The sequence below is a fragment of the Capricornis sumatraensis genome, chromosome 1 (assembly GCF_032405125.1).
Source record: "Capricornis sumatraensis isolate serow.1 chromosome 1, serow.2, whole genome shotgun sequence".
Taxonomy (NCBI): Eukaryota; Metazoa; Chordata; class Mammalia; order Artiodactyla; family Bovidae; genus Capricornis; species Capricornis sumatraensis.
This window is the reverse complement of record NC_091069.1, coordinates 240,166,524-240,182,527: the sequence shown is the minus strand read 5'-3', so window position 1 is coordinate 240,182,527 and position 16,004 is coordinate 240,166,524. Positions and strand designations below refer to the sequence as shown.

Sequence of the window (16,004 nt, the reverse complement as noted above, 5' to 3'; positions counted from 1 at the left end):
GGATTCTGAGTTTCACAGACAGTTGATTCTGATAATTCAGGGAACTGGGGGTGATTCACATGATCTGGATTCATAAGCCACCATTATTTTCATTCAGCTTTGAACTGAGGGTGTTTATTTGCTAGATTTTTTTTTATCATTTAATGAAGTAAATGTTGGACAAATCCAAAAAATTTTTTGACCAATCTGGACCTATCAATTTCATGACCTCATTTCATCACTGAAGTTGACCTGGACCAAATTCAGGTTGACCTAGACTTAGTTCTGTTGACCTTCTTCAATAGAATATCATGCTTGGCCATCTATGGTGTGATGTCAGTCACCAGTAAGGTCACACCCAGTCCCCTTCCCATACACACATGAACTTGAGCCTTGTAGCTCATCTCAAATAAATAATAATTTCTTCTTTGTATGCTCCTGTTGGGTGCCAGAGACTTTCTAAACAATCTGTGCCCCTCACAGCCCAGTATGGCAAATATTAATAACATTGTCTTGGGTAAAGAAACAAATACACAAAGAAGTGCAAAAACACAAGGCCGACTTACTCAGATCACACAGCTAGAAAGGGAGTCTCTAGCCTGGGTTCTTTGCCCTGTAGCCTGTGGTGGTGCTGGGAAGGGGTGGGATGTATGGGAGACCACCTGCCCTTCTCCTCTCCCACTGTGCCAAGGTCAGTCACCAAAGGAGGGTGTGGAAGCCTCAGAACTGAAACCATGAGGCTCAGGCCTCTCTCCCCCAGCTCCTCATTCTCCTACCCACGCCCAACTCCTCCACAGCCTTTCCCTGTCCATGCAAGCCTCCCCACTAAACAAACTGCAATTAACTTCCACTTCTGATGCTATGAAGGAGGCTTACTCTCCCATTATAGATCCCATCCCAACTTCTCAATAGTTTATGCTGGTTATTAACAGAACACATGCACTGCAGTTCAATGCCAGAGGGGGCTTCCATACCTCGGTGAGGCAGACCATTGTCCCAGAGGATAGAATGCTTTCCTGAAAGAGAAGATTCTTTGCCCAAGCCTTGGTTACCATTCATTATATTATGATAGAATTCTCACTTGCTTATAAAGTGCTCAAATATAAAATCCATTACATTGCCTTGACCATTTCTAATTTCTAAAGAAAGGACATTATCTTATGAGGGTGTTTTGAGATAATAATCACAATGACAATAATTCATCACATATTGAGTGCCAGTTATATGCCAGATATTCACAGATACATTAGTTCTGATCCTCAAAAGAAATGAAAGATACTTGAAAGTTGAGTATAACCAATTTATGGATGATAGAACTAAGTCACAGAAAGGTCAAATGATCTACCCTTAACCTCACAGGCCACAGCTAGGGAACCACAGAATTGGAACTGTAGATATTTTTATTATATTTCAGTATATTTCTGAGCTCAATGAAAGACTGGATGCAATGTTGATGCTGCTCAAAATTAGTGTGGCCTTGGAAATAAGAGAGTGTATCTTAATTTTCAATCCGAATACTTGTAGCCAGAATCATTTGCCTGCCTGTTCCACAGGGGTGTGGAATCCTGGTCTTTAGAAGATGCAAACAGAACGCAGCCTAGTAGATGTCCTTGATTCAATCCAAAGAAATAGAACTCATCATTCCTCCTTCCCTTGCCACTTCTTCTAAACTAGGAATCAGCATCATTTTTCGGTGAGGACCAGCTAGTGAATATTTCAGGCTTACAGGCCATAGTCTCTACTGCAGCTACTCAACTGTGCCTTTATAGCAGGAAGCAGCCATGGGCAGTAGATAGATGACAATAGAATATGGGCATGGCTGGGATCCAGTAAAACTTTATTTGCAAAAACAGGTAGTTGGTCATAGGCTGTAGTTTTCCAGGTCTGGGTCTCCCACTCCACATCACTCTCTTGGTTTTGCTTGGGACACCTGTCACCTTCAGTACTGTGAGTGGAATCAATGAGGCTTTCGGCTCCTCCAATAGCTCATTAATAGAGAGCTCAGATGCCATCAAGCTGATGACACTCCCAGGGCCTCTCCCATGATCATCTTCTTCCCCATTTTAATATGCTTCCATTCATCATTCTGTCTTGTTTACTGTCTTGTAGCACTTTTCACTCCTGACGTCAGTGCTTATAGGCAAACCAAGGGAGAACGTCTACAGCTGCTCTTGGCTGTCTTAATGATTAAGCATTTAGACGTGGACTCGCTCTTCATATTAACTAGGTGAGGACAGACTGCTTTAGGCCTTGGGTATTTCTACCCTTCAAATTTATTTCCACCCTTCATTTTCTCACAGAAACCCACTCAGACCTTGGCAATATCTTGTGGTCCATCCATGGGTTCAAATTACTGGTCCAAAGTGGACTGTTGATTTATTCATTTAGCACTGAGGTGTTGGGCACCTAGGCAAGGTGAGCCCCCTGCTACATGTTAGGGATGGAGAAAGAAGATGTGGTCTCTGCCCTCAACAACTGCAGCATCTGTCCCCCTCACACTTCCAAAATCATAAGCAACCAAAAAAAGAAGAAGAAAAGGAAAAGCAACTCTGCTCTTCACTCTTATCTGCCTGAGGTTGATGAACGGTTTTGAGAGAACAAGGACTGATACTCATTTTAATCACTGAACTTCTTGAAGGATGTGTGGACAATAACGTGATTATGGGTTCTCGCCATCCAAATGCCAATACACCAGCATGCATTTTTCAGGAAAAGAGCTGCCCAGGAGATGTTTCACATATTTCAAGCAGTGCACACTTGCATCCCATACAATAAAACCAGAGAATTCAGGCAGCTGCCTAGATTTTGGAGCAATGGGATTTTGTCGTAATTTGCAAGGACCATGTTTTCATAGTTTCAGACCGTGTTTTCAGTGTGTCAAGATAGTAATGATGAAAGTTTTAGATGGCATCCCTTCTAGAGTGGACAGCCTTCTTTTTTGCTGAATTCCTTATTGGAGGTGGAGTGGGGTTAGGAATCCACCTGCTTTTTATTATTTTATTTTATTTTTATTTATTTATTTATTTTTATTTTTATTTTTACTTTATTTTACTTTACAATACTGTATTGGTTTTGCCATACATTGATATGCTTTTTAAATAGATCAAATGATGTATGGCTAAATGATGTAAGTCACTCATCACCAACCCCATGCCACTTATCCTCCAGAGATTCCCAGTTACTTGCAGGTGCCTAATCTCCTTTCAGCCCCACCTTTGCATATTATATTCTGTTCTCAAAGGATAGTCTATTCAGTTCTTATTCTCCTCACTCATCCATGGGGCTAATTTCTTTCATCTTTCAGGACTCACTCATGCCACCCTTTCTCTGAGTCTCTCCCAACCCCCTTATCAGTCTGGGCTGGGGAGGCCCTCTACTGCACCCTCATAACCCCTTGAGCTGCCCTCTGTGCTATCACTCACTCAGCACTGCAGTTTTCAGCCCCACTCCACAAGATGTTGTGTACCCAAAGGCAGGGACCATGGCTTGATACCTACAGCCCTTGGTAGCAGGCACCACATGGTTGTGTGTTGTCATGGTGACCATCTGGCCAAATGAATGAATGATCGCATATCAGGTCATCTCTGCCCTTGCACAGTAGACGTCTACATATTTTAAGATGATGATAATTTCTTATCGCTGTACTGTATTCTTTTGTCCCGGTTCAACTCCCAACATTTCTTCTGTCCTTTGACTAAGGATGTGGCTCACAGACCACACTGGTCAACAACTCTCCCCTCCTTTATCACCCTGCCTCTTGAACTGCTATGCCTAGAACTCGTCACAGTGCCCTAGATCTGCATGTGGGACTTGGGGGCTTCCTTCCTGGTGACTAAGATCTTCATTTTGTTCTAAGACTCACAGTGCAAACTAGGGGCAGACCTAGACTCTGAACAGCTGCCATCTCCATGATGGTCACATGGAAATGATTAGAGATGAGCTGGTGCATGCGGGCGAGGTAGAAAGATGATGGGCAGCAGTGTAGAGAGTCCTTGGGCTGGAACAGTGAGGGGCACTTTCCTGGAAGAGGAGATCTTGAGGGATGTAGGCTTAAGGAAACCGGAAAATGCAGAGGAGCCCCTGGAGAGAGACATTTCAGACTGGGAAAACAACCTAAGCAAAGGTCTGGAGGCCAGGGCTATGGTACCCAGAGAGGCAGCAAGGTGGCGGCTCAGGGGGATGTGAGAGATTGGAGTTGACTTCATTGTGAGAGGCCCCTGGACTGAGAGTTAGGAGTTTTGTTTATCTGATAATAGCTTTAGGGAGTCAGAGATCTTTTTTACAAAAGAACCTTGGATTGGGTAGGAAGAGAGTGGCAGAAAAGATCGGAAGCTACAAAAGTTCAGGCCAAACCATATGTTACACAAGATCAGCAGCAAAGAGAGCACGAGCAAGGACACAATGAGGCACTCATGATGGGTGGGAGAGTCAGAAGGAAGAAAGACAGCAGGTCTGTGAGCACCAGAGGATACCCATGTGCAGGTGACAGGGACTGTAGAGGGCCAGGCAGAGGGTGCTGAAGAGAACGGCGCACAGAGAGTGGGACTGACCCCCTGAATAGTGGGAGGGGTGAGGGCAGAGGCCATGTTCTCCAGGGAGAAGGGGCATGCCCTCCCTAGATACTGATGGAGAGGAACTCGGACAGTGGGCACCCAGACAGACACATGCCAAGATGAAAGCAGAAGCAGGTGTGGCAGGTAGTCCAGCTTCAAGCTTTTCAGCTTGGTCTCAAGCTTTTTAGCAGAGCGAACACAAAGTCATTTGTCTAAGGACTTGAGGTCTCTTAAGGTGTGATCTAGAACAGCCATTGTGAGGAGTGACCAGGAGAGAAAAGACCAGGGCTCGGCAGAAGCAATGCAAAGAGAGGCAGGCAGGTGCAGATGTGGCCGTTTGCTTCTGCTGAGGTCAGAGATGAGAGGGGGTGTGCAAAGCTGCAAGTGCTTTGTAATTCTGTCTCTCATCCCTGGAGGGGAAGGAGTAGAAAACGACTGTCCTTGCCAGGCCCTGAGAGCTCAGCCATTTCTTCAGACCTCTCTAAAGACCATCACCACCGCACAGTCCAGAGTCCGTTTATTATTCTTTAGGTCCAGCCCAATCTGTGGGGTTTCGAGGGATGGCCTGGGGCTCTGGACACCTTCTAGCAGATCTGAAGGACCCAGAACCGAGGGGCCCACGTGCTCAGGAGCAGGCTGCCAACCCCTTTCCCTTGCTCTCCTGCAGGAACACAATGAGTTCAACTCCTCCATGGCCAGGAGCCAGACCAACACCGCGCGGATTGACGGCCTGCGGCCCGGCATGGTGTACGTGGTACAGGTGCGCGCCCGCACCGTGGCCGGCTATGGAAAGTTCAGCGGCAAGATGTGCTTCCAGACCTTGACGGACGGTAAGGAGCAGGCAGGTGACCTGGGATCAGGGCAGGCAGAAGGGGGAGAAGAAGCCGCCAGGAGGCAGTGGTCACAGCCGAAATGCCAGCTGCTAACTGGATTCCAGTGGAATTGCCTCATTTGCCCCCAGGAGGACCTGCATTCACTAGGCAGAGCATCTGTCTGAAGCCTGGCCGGGTTTTCGACATCTAGTGGGTTTTCTTCGCAGGTCTCTGTACCGTGCACGCGCAGAGCCTCCCGCACGCACGCCTGCGTCTGCAGAGCAGTGAGCCCAACGCAAAATGAAAGGACATGCTCTTCTGGGATTCTGTGTTGTTTCAACCTCACTCCCACTTCACTCCTCTGCTCTCGGGGCTGGGAGCTGAGTGCACAGCCTCATTGCATGAGTCAAGGGCTCCTGGAAGAAAACAGAGGGACACACTGGGGAGTGGCTGTCCCACACGCCTCAGAGTATTTAAAACAGCTTCACATGTGACCCCCAGGAGGTCCAGCTGAGGTGTCTCCAGAGAGAACAGCCACTGCTTTCCAAGCTGTCTCCAAGGCTAGACGATCTTGTCCCTGAAAATACTTCCACCTTTGGGCTTTATTAGTTCCCTGTTGCCACAGTCTCTGCTACTCCTCTGAGATCACCCCCTTTAGTTGTTATGAAAATCCTGTTTCCCTGTAACCTCAGACTTGTGTATGGGTGTCTATTTCATTAGCTACTTTCCATAGTGTATGTACTCATTTATCTACTACCTATCTATATTTACTCATTGATGAGCTGTTTCCTGGTAGCTCCCAAGTGTCAATCTGTTCCCAGCCTCTCAAATAGAAAGGCTTTAATTTTTTCCTTTATTACTTAAATTATATAGAAAACACTCTGCCCTTGGAAAACATTTTATTTTAGGCCAACAATCTCTGTAAAGTCATTGGAAAAATTTAAAAATCAAGTGATTTCATATAAAAATTATAATATCTGTTTTATTTTGAAAAATTGTAAGAGAAGGCAATGCTGGTGAGCATCTTAGTGTGAGGACTTTGTCTTGAGACAGAGGCTTGCTGCCCCATGCAGGGCTTATCGCTTCCCAGTGGTCTGTACCTGGATGCTTCAATGTGAGCTGTCTGGCCTCTGTAGGAGTAGAGTTTGCAGTCAGTTCTGAGTTTATTTTAGGTGAGTTTGGACTCATATTTTGAAGATGGCGAGTTAGGATAGAAAGGTGAGCCAGTTTATCCAGATTAATGATGCTGCTGGTGTGAAAAGAACGCAGTCCATCTTCAGTTCCTTAAGGACTCTGTTCCCCTCTTTGTACCTTACTTCACATCTAGATTTATGGGCACTTTGGCATCAAGAGGTACACAGGATTAAAAGCCCAAAATTCAAAAAGCTGTGAGCACTGGTCTCTTGGCAATTCTGCTAGACAAATCAAGAAGTAACAAATTTCTCCCAAGAAGGCTATTCCTTTTACCTCTGGCAGTTAAGTTTTGTAAACCCAAGAGGAGCTGGATGTAAGAGAGTTCTGGTAAGTGGCCAAATTGGAGAGTATTTGTCTTAATGACTGAGGTTCACACATCAGTAATAATTATGTTCACTGAGGCTTCAGGCCTCCCTGCAGCACGAAGGTGAGTCTGAAGTTTGTCAGCGATAGGGTCATTGGGTCGAGGAGGACCTGTGGGATCCCACCCAGGGTCACTGGCCATGCTTTGGACTGGTGACCTCCACAAGGACAGAGCTGCTGTGGTTCTGGGCTGTACTTAGCTACAACCTGCTAACCTTTGACTTGGCTGCCTAATTTTTTAAATACTGATTTATACAGCAGTTTAAATCAGTATATACAGTATATGTAGGTATATTATATACTCTGTATCTACATGTTTGCCAAGCATTCTGGGTGATTATTATGCCCCAGTGTTTGAGAACCATCCTTCCACACTGTGGGTAAAGGAGACTTCTAAACCTAAGGATACTGGTTCTGGAAGCATCTAGAAATCAATTTGAAGGGCTAAAGGTCACATGGCTTAGGAATTTTTTAATTTACATTTTCTCCTCCCTGTGGTTCCTTTTGTTTATTTTATTTTTGCAAAATTAACTTTTTTAAAAACACATGTTACAAAAAGTTCGCAGCAGAGGGAAACCGAAACTCTACCTTCACTCTTTAAAATGGATTTCTAGAGAGTGGGGGGCTTCTAGAACAGTATCCTTGTCTCTGCAAGTCTCATCCTGTAGCCACAAAGTTGAACCATGGTTCCCAAACATTAGGGTACATAAAAGCCATGCCGAGTGCTTGGTAAACACGCAGATACCCTGCCTTTCACGCAGAGGTTCCGATTCATTAGATCTGAGGAGGGGCCTGGAAAAGGGTCTAAGCGTTGGGCTTGAGCGATTCTGCAGAGCAGAAACCTGCAGAGCAGGGAACCTCAGAATGATGGCAGGCAGTGGGGGGAGGGGGTGCAGATAAAATACAGTTACATGTGAATTTCAGGTAAATAACAAATAATGTTTGTCTAAGTATCTCCCATGCAATATTTGGGTTAGATTAAAACCTTATTTGTTGTTTATGTGAAATTCACATGTAACTGGTCATTCCATATTTTTATTCACTGTATCTGGCAGCCCCAATTGTAATAGGACGTAAATAGCTCGACCCCCATCTGCCTCAGCCCCTAAATTCTGTGATGGCTCCTTGACACCAAGTGAGAGAAGAACCACAATAATAGCAATGGGCCCCTGGGCGGAGTGGTTTGTATGGATTAAGGAGAAGAGAATTTGTATTTGGGGCATCTGTGATACATCAGACACTGAAATATACGTCACATGATTTAATTTAAAAATTTATTTTAACAGATAAAGAATCCGAGAGTCAAGGACTAGATGCTGTGTCTAAGATCACTAAGCTTCCCCATGGTAAAGCCAGGGTTTGAGAGAGCTCTGTCCACCTCTGTGACCCGCAGGCGGCCACTCCCCCATGTGTTTCTAACACTGGCAGAAGCCAGGACCCTATTCTTCTTGAGTGTGAGCTTGAGAGTTCTGGGCTGTTTCTCGACGTGTTTTCATTCTCTGCAGCACTGGGTGTGGTACTGGGTGGCTGCAGATGCTCTTAAGCCTCTGCTTAGTGAATCTGTTGACTGGCTTCATCTCAGCAACTTTGTGTCTTAGAAGGTACTTCAGCAGTGGTTTCCATATCCCCTGTTAGATGTATCCTTGGCATGGCTGACAGACCTTTGAGAGGCCTTCTGAATGAGTGCAGGGAGACAGAGTTACCTTTGCCCTGGGGCTAATGTCATCAGCTCTTAGTTGTGAGGTCCTCTGTCACTGTTATCTTGCTTTTATTATTGACATTATTTGTTTGGGGTTGTTTTTGTGAGTGTGTTTTACTTAAAGATTACTCTTGGTTTGGGTCAGGCTTACAGCTCTGAAATATAGAAACTCTATCTATCACTCTGATGTCCTTGGTGGCATCCCTGAGTAGCAAGCAGCCTCATGCAGAGGGCAGACAGGAAGCTTCTAATACCTCTCTCTCTGCTAGATGATTACAAGTCTGAGCTGCGGGAGCAGCTGCCCCTGATCGCTGGCTCAGCGGCAGCTGGGGTGGTGTTTGTGGTGTCCCTGGTGGCCGTCTCCATCGTCTGCAGCAGGTAGGCCCCCTGGCCCCGCTCCTGCCCGCTCTCCGCAGACCCAGGAAGGCTGGCTCATGGACCATCCCTGGTCATGCGGACGGAACAGGACCTGACCGTTCAGGGACACACCGTCAGGCTCACCAGTCATCACCCTTTCTCTGTCCACGGGCAGCCTAGAACTTTCCAGATCATTTATTTTCTCTGTGCTGGGGATAAATCCTCTGGAGGGGCTGGGCAAGGCTCTGAGCATTTGTCCCCCAACCTTATTTTCACCCACTGATTTAACCCCCCTACACACGATGATCTTCCTGGAGTGACAGTTACAAAATTGCATTTGACCCTCTGGAACATCCCACCCTGTGCCTCAACCCATTCTCTGGCTACAGAGCTGGGGCCTGGGCACAGGGTGCAGGTGGGCAGCAGGGAGCTAAGGAGGGAAAGAGGAGCTCTGCAAGAGCGGGTCCTACAGGAGGTAGGAAGTTCTCGTGAATTTTTAATACTGCTGCTGCTGCTGCCTTGGGTGGTTAGCCTAGATTCAGCTGGCCCCTCCCGAGAAGTTCCACAGGGCAGCCAGAGTGCTAGCAGGCACCCTCCAGGGCCTCTCACCAAGCTCTGTAGAGACCCTGGCCCTACCTGACCTCTGAAAGACCTTGACTTGAAAGCGGAGCCCACTGCCCACGGAGATGGTCAAGCTAGAATGCTGGCCACAACAGGAGTTCCGCTTAAGGGACAGCTGCAGTTCCCAACCCCAGGAGAAGCCCGGGTGAGCCCCCATCAGAACAGGGGGCCTGGGTGGAGGTCCTGGGAACAGAGTGGTGTGGATATACCCTGGCTGAGAGAGCTCCTCTCCCTTGTGTCCACAGGAAACGTGCTTACAGCAAAGAAGCTGTGTACAGTGATAAGCTCCAGCATTACAGCACAGGCCGAGGTGAGTAGAAAGCCTGAGCCACCCACCGCCTGAGCTCCGGAGTCAAGAGGCAAGTGCTTGGGGGCTCCTGGTAGGCAGACTGGCCCATCCCCACTGAGAGCCCCCTCCCAGCCACCAGTGCCCAGAGGCTGGGTCCCCAGAGACCAAGGCTGTCCACCCCATCTGTGTCCACCCATCATGGGCACTTATTGAATGCCTGGCAGGTAGATTATCTTCCTCATTGATAAGCCCATAGAGGACACGCAATGCAGGGAGACTGGGTTTAGCAAGTCAATGAATCCTGAAATCAGACTCAGTGGAAAAAGATGGAGGGTTCTCTATTAACATCTTCTGCCTTATCTTATCCAATGGGGCGGCTGGGGAATGTGTTAACCAAATTCACAGATAAGCCAGAGAACTTGAACGGAGGGAATTAAAAAGATAGCAGAGCCCAAGAGGCCAAAGTGTTGGGATATCTCCCAAGTGTTTTCTTTTAAGCAGTGCCTTTAAAAGTTTTTCACTCATTATCTACTCTCTTTTTTCAAAACCTACATATAATATTTTTATAACTGAAATTTCCCTTTACCAACTTGTGATGTTAAGTCCTGTGTCGGAATTCTTCTTTGATGTGTGTCATAACAACACTGCAGGGTCTGCAGAGGTCCCTACTGGTCAGCTGGGTTATTTCCTGCCTCCAGGAAGCAGAATGCTTAAATCCTTATAGCAGACATGCTGTTTCTAAATAACTCCTTTCAGATTCCACAGACACACTCAGAACCCTGCCCCGGCACTGCGTGCTCTGCCCTCTCTGTCTCCGGCTTCCTCCTTGAGCCGCATCTCACCTCAGTGCTGCCTGGGTGGAGAGCATGGAAAACAGTCTGTGTCTACACACACCATAAGCAGGCCTTCTCTGGGTGGTTCTGGGAGTGGAAATGGCGTCCAAGGCAAAAGTTCTCACTCAAGGTGACCCCAGGCAAGAGAGTGATGCCGGGGTGCTCACATAGCAGGTTTGCCACGGAGGAGTTCGTGTTTGAGTGAGGGCAAGGCTGATGCTGGCTGGGGCGATGCAGAGGTTGCTCTGTAGATATGGCTTTGTTCCCCAGGATTTTCAATCCAAGACCAAGAACCTACCAAGGGTCTGTAAAGCACCTGGGCTGCTGTTGTAAGTCATGGTGGGGATGGGGCTGTGGCCTGGGCACCGGCTGAGACCCCAAGGCTCTCTCAGTGTGGTCCAGCTCACACCCATGTTCAGCAACACAAACTGGGGTCAGAGGAGGGAGACTGGGAGAGCAGCCCCTTTCTAAGGCTACAGGCACAGCTCCTGCAACACTCCAGGTCCATCTATCCCTCTTTCTTCCCCCCAGCAGGCCACCTGGGCCTCCATTTTAACCAGACGTCACTGGTTCCAGAGGGAAATCCTAATGCGTTCTCTCTCCTTTCCTCACATTCTGATTTTGCACCGCAAAGCAAAATCTTCAGATACTTTTACTTAACATAAACTGACACATTTCCCTTCCAGGCAGGTCTTTAGCTTCCTAAGGACAGAGACTTTGATTTGTCTGTGATTCTCAGGGGGAGGTGTCCCCTCCAGGGTGCATCAGGATTACCTGGTGGGCTCTCTCCACCACCTCACCTCCCTGCCTCTGCCTCCTGGGGTTCTGACATCACCCCGCCTCCCTGCTCTGGGCTGATGCCTGGCCACCTTGAGAGCCACTATGCAGTCAGTTTCAGATTTGGCATCCTTTGAACTCTTTGGATGAAAGAAACATTTAAAGATGGTCATGTCCACCTGAAAGCAGAGGACACAAAATTAGGTTCAAAAGGAGGAATGCCATTTTGAAAACTAAAGATGCCCAAAGTGAGATTGGGATACCCTAGGAGGGAGCCCCTCCTTTTAAAGGCACACAAGTTAAATCTTATACCCTTCACTGGGGGTACAGAGAGTTCCCAGGCATCAAGCGGGGGTGCATCTTGCCACCTTTTTGGCCTCTTCAGCCTCAGACCTGACTTTCTTCTCTGGAGAGCCTGGCTTCCCTGGGCTGCCACGTGTCACCCACATGCACAGATAGACTTCCAAAGTGCTCACAGCCTCCTTCTGGGGAATTCTCACCTCTAAGGCCAAGAGAATCAAGCCTCCCTGGTTCTCAGGGTCCGCAGAAGGCCCAACGCCCAGTCCTCAGTAGCAGAAACCACCAAGGATTGCTGAGGACACAGTGTTGACAAGCTGTGCAATCTTCATCCCCAGGACTTGGGCACACAGAGTTCTTCCTGCACCAGAGTTCAGTCCCTCTGCTGCCTTAGAAGTCTGTCTTCTTTTTAAATCTGTTCTCCTTTTATAAATGCTCTTTCTTTCTATTAATAACCCCTTTCTTTTTACCCAGTCCCTGAAACCTGGCTTCTCTCCTGCACTCTGGTTCTCTGAACTCATAGCCTCACGCACTGAATTGCATCAGTGCATTTTCTCCCACAGACATCCGTCACTCTGACTAACGCTATTACTGTTGGAGAACCAGCCAAAGGGATGTGGAGCTGGGGAAGACACAGCACACACATAGAAGAGGAAACTCAAGGCTCTGATGGAGGACAGACCTGGCCCGAGATGGGGGAGGGTAGGAATAATTAGTTATGGAAAGCTTACCCAGTGCCATGCAGGGGGAACTTTATTCTGGTAGCTCATTTCAACTCCTCCAACCCTGACCACCACTCTAGGTGGCAGGCATTAATCTAGGGAGGTTCCATGACTTTGCCAGGTCTCGCAGCTCATGGGTGGCAGAGACAGACCTCGCGTTCTCTAAACCTGGCTTCAGAGCCCGTCATCTCTCCATATTGCAGAGGCTCAAGGTGGCTGGAGGTCAGGAGCAAGTCAAAACATGAGGACCAATCTCAGGAGTCCTAGATGGTGGTTTGTTGGCTCCTCCTCTGGGTCCCACTGCAGGAGGCAGAAAGGTGGATGCACTTGATCTGAAAGTGTGCACACAACCATTCCTGGGCTACCTATATGCATGCACCTTACTGTGGGGACGTGGATGCTAACCCGGACATCTCAGCGCTTCCTGCCCTGGAAGGGACAAGAAACCTGCAGCAGCTCCCCAGCCTCACTCATCAGTACCCAAGAAGGCCCCTGCCTGTCTTCCCTGCAGGCAGGGCACAGGGCTTCATACAGAGTCTGCTGGCATCTGTCCTCCCAGACCTGCCCTTCAAGCTGATGCGAAGGCTGAAGGAGACATAATAGAAATATTGGCAAATGTAATGGCTTCTCTAGACTGTGGAGATGCAACAGATCTTCTCCATTTGAGAATACCAAGTGCTTTCCAGGGCAGGCTCTGAGCCTGCAGCACAGAGAATGGGCTTGTAAAGGAGGATTTGACTGGGTGAGAGTGACTAGAGGGAAGGCAGGAAGGGAAGAGAAAGTGCGTGGATATGGTGCCAGATGCTGGGCTGAAGAGCCTGGGAGCCTGTGGTTCATGTTCAAGGGTGAGTGGGTAAGTGTGGGTTTCCCATGTCTACAAAGAGGCAGACAGATGGTAAGCTCTTATGGTTTCCACGGGACAGTCCTCAGAAGGTGCTGGCTGACTAAAAACTGGCTGGATGGGATGATCCAGGTGGGCTTGGGAATCTATCTTTAGAAAAGTTCCAGTTGATGCTACATTTGGGAAATGTTACCAGGTATTTATAAGGCTTGGATAACTACACACTGGATGGTAGTTAACACTGCACTGAATTCTAAGATGGATGGAGTGAGCAGAAGTGGGGAGAGAAGGTGAGGGCTTGGGAAGGGGTCAAGGGTTTTCAAAAAGAAGCACTAACAGAATCATCTCCGTGTTAACAGGCAACTGCAGTTATCATCACAGAGTTATTTTTATTAAACTTTGAGAAATTTTGAAAACAAATGAGATATGTATCCCAAATAAAAGACTGGCACACATTAATTTCCACACAGGACAAGAGGACTGAACATAGGGACCTGAGAACATAAGTGTGAGCTCAATCCCTGCCAAACACCCAAGAAACTGGGAAGCAGATGCCTTCAGGGCATTTAAAACTAAGTTCAGTGATCATTGGGGATTATTAAGGATTAAATACAGGATTATTTTAAAAGTTATTATTAAGAAAAGTTATATAGGCTTCCCTCATACCTCAGTGCGTAAAAAATCTGCCTGCAATGTAGGAGACCCAGGTTCGATTCCTGGGTCGGAAAGATCCCCTGGAGAAGGAAATGGCAACTCATTCCAACTTCTCCTGTTCTTGCGTGGAAAATACCATGGACAGAGAATCCCTGGCAGGTTACAGTCCATGGGGTCACAAGGGTCAGCACAACTTAGTGACTAAACCACCACCGTGGGGCCCTCATCTCATTTACTAGGGCTGTACATTTGCAAGACATTGCATATTTTGGCAAAATATTTGATGGTCTCCTAAGGGGAAGAAGCACGGTGAAGTGGGTGCAGAGCTGGTCTTCATACAGAAAGAAAGTCGGTTCGTGAGTCTGTCAGCCAGGGAGGGAGTCATCAGTTTTATCTTAGTCCTTGTCCAATTCGATCTCTTGTTTGTTTGACTGTGTTTTAAAATCATAGTCAGGTGCAAACCTAGGGATGCTTATCAAGTTTGTAGGTAACAGTTGGGAGGTATAAGTAACACCACAGAAGATAGAATCAAAATTCAGAACTATCCAACAGCTCTGAATGCTAATTTGAAAATGCAAGACAAAATGTTAGAGGGATAACTCTAGAAGCTAGTGTTGGTTAAAACAAAAATAAAGCAGTAAGAAAAGGAGGAGACCTGACTTGCTATCTGTTTGTATGAGAAAGTTTGGGTATTTACTTGATCGCATGCTTAGTAGGAGTGATAAAAAACTAGTAAAAAAAGGCTAAGCACTGCCACTAAAGCAGGAAAATACTGCCAAAAGCCTCCACCTTGAGCACTGACTGTATTAAGCACAGTAACTAATTTAATCCTCATAACCATCCCATGAGGTAGATTTCACATGTGAGGAAACAGCCTCAGAAAAATCCAGAAGCCTGTCCAGAGTCTTGGAGTTACTGACTTGCAACATAAAGTTTTAAACTCAAGTCTATCTGAGTCTGTGGTCAAGATTAAAGTTTGGATCAGAGGAGGTAATACATATGGACATGCTGTCCTCTGCACTGGTGAGAAACATCTAAAGGGACGTTCTTGGTTCTGGGGACCCCATGTCAAGAAGGATATTGTTAACAAAGTAGCCGGCCCATGGAGGGGGCCAAGTCGCGACCGTAGAGACACCAACTGATTTGGTGCTTGGGAAATGCAGGCAGTTTTTTTTTTTTTTTCCCTGCTGCTCAATCATGTCCAGTTCTTTGTGACCCCATGGACTATAGCACGCCAGACTTCCCTGTCCTTCACTGTCTCCTGGAGTTTGCTCAAACTCATGTCCATTGAGACAGTGATGCCATCCAACCATCTCATCCTCTGTCACCCTCTTCTCCTCTTGCCCTCAGTCTTTCCTAGTGTCAGGATCTTTTCCAATAAGTCGGCTCTCCGCATTGTGTAGTCAAAGTATTGGGGCTTCAGCATCAGCATCAGTCCTTCCAATGAATATTTAGGGTTAATTTCCTTTAAGATTGACTGGTTTGATCTCCTCACTGTCCAGGGGACTCTCAAGAGTCTTCTCCAGCACCGCAGTTCAAAAGCATCAATTCTTTGATGTTCAGCCTTCTTTATGGTCCAACTGTCACATCCAGGGAGGGACCTGGGGGTCATCACCAAGCATGACACCATCATGGCAAAGGAAAGGTGACACTGTTGTGCTTTGTGAAGATAAACGGAACCATCAGTGAGAGATCCAAGTAGGCCAGATTTGATTCAGTGTAAGAACTGCCCCCCAAACTGGAACTGTCCTTGCAGAGACAGGCTGCTTTGTGGAGAGAGGGGTGAGCTCTCTGCTCTCGCAGACACAGATCTCAGTAAAAGATGCTGTAGAACGGAGTTCTGCTTTAGGTAAGATACTGGACTTGATTCATCCCAGAAGCACATCTGGCTCCAAGATTTCCTCTAGCTCCAGCTTGCTTGACTCTGGGTGGGAGGGATTTCCCAACTGTGCAGACCACAGCATCCAGTGTGCTGGGAATCACCTTGGACACCAGGGTGAAAGTTAGGTATAC

General features: G+C 47.2%; 1 protein-coding gene across 1 annotated transcript in view; it reads left to right on the top strand.

The window, feature by feature from the left end:
* Positions 1-16,004, top strand: part of EPHB1 (EPH receptor B1) — a 316,781-nt gene that overhangs the window by 216,540 nt on the left and 84,237 nt on the right. Inside the window, exons 7-9 of the mRNA XM_068969291.1 lie at positions 5,200-5,362; positions 8,870-8,978; positions 9,824-9,888. Coding sequence (XP_068825392.1) covers positions 5,200-5,362; positions 8,870-8,978; positions 9,824-9,888 — 337 coding nt within the window. The remainder of the gene's footprint in view (positions 1-5,199; positions 5,363-8,869; positions 8,979-9,823; positions 9,889-16,004) is intronic.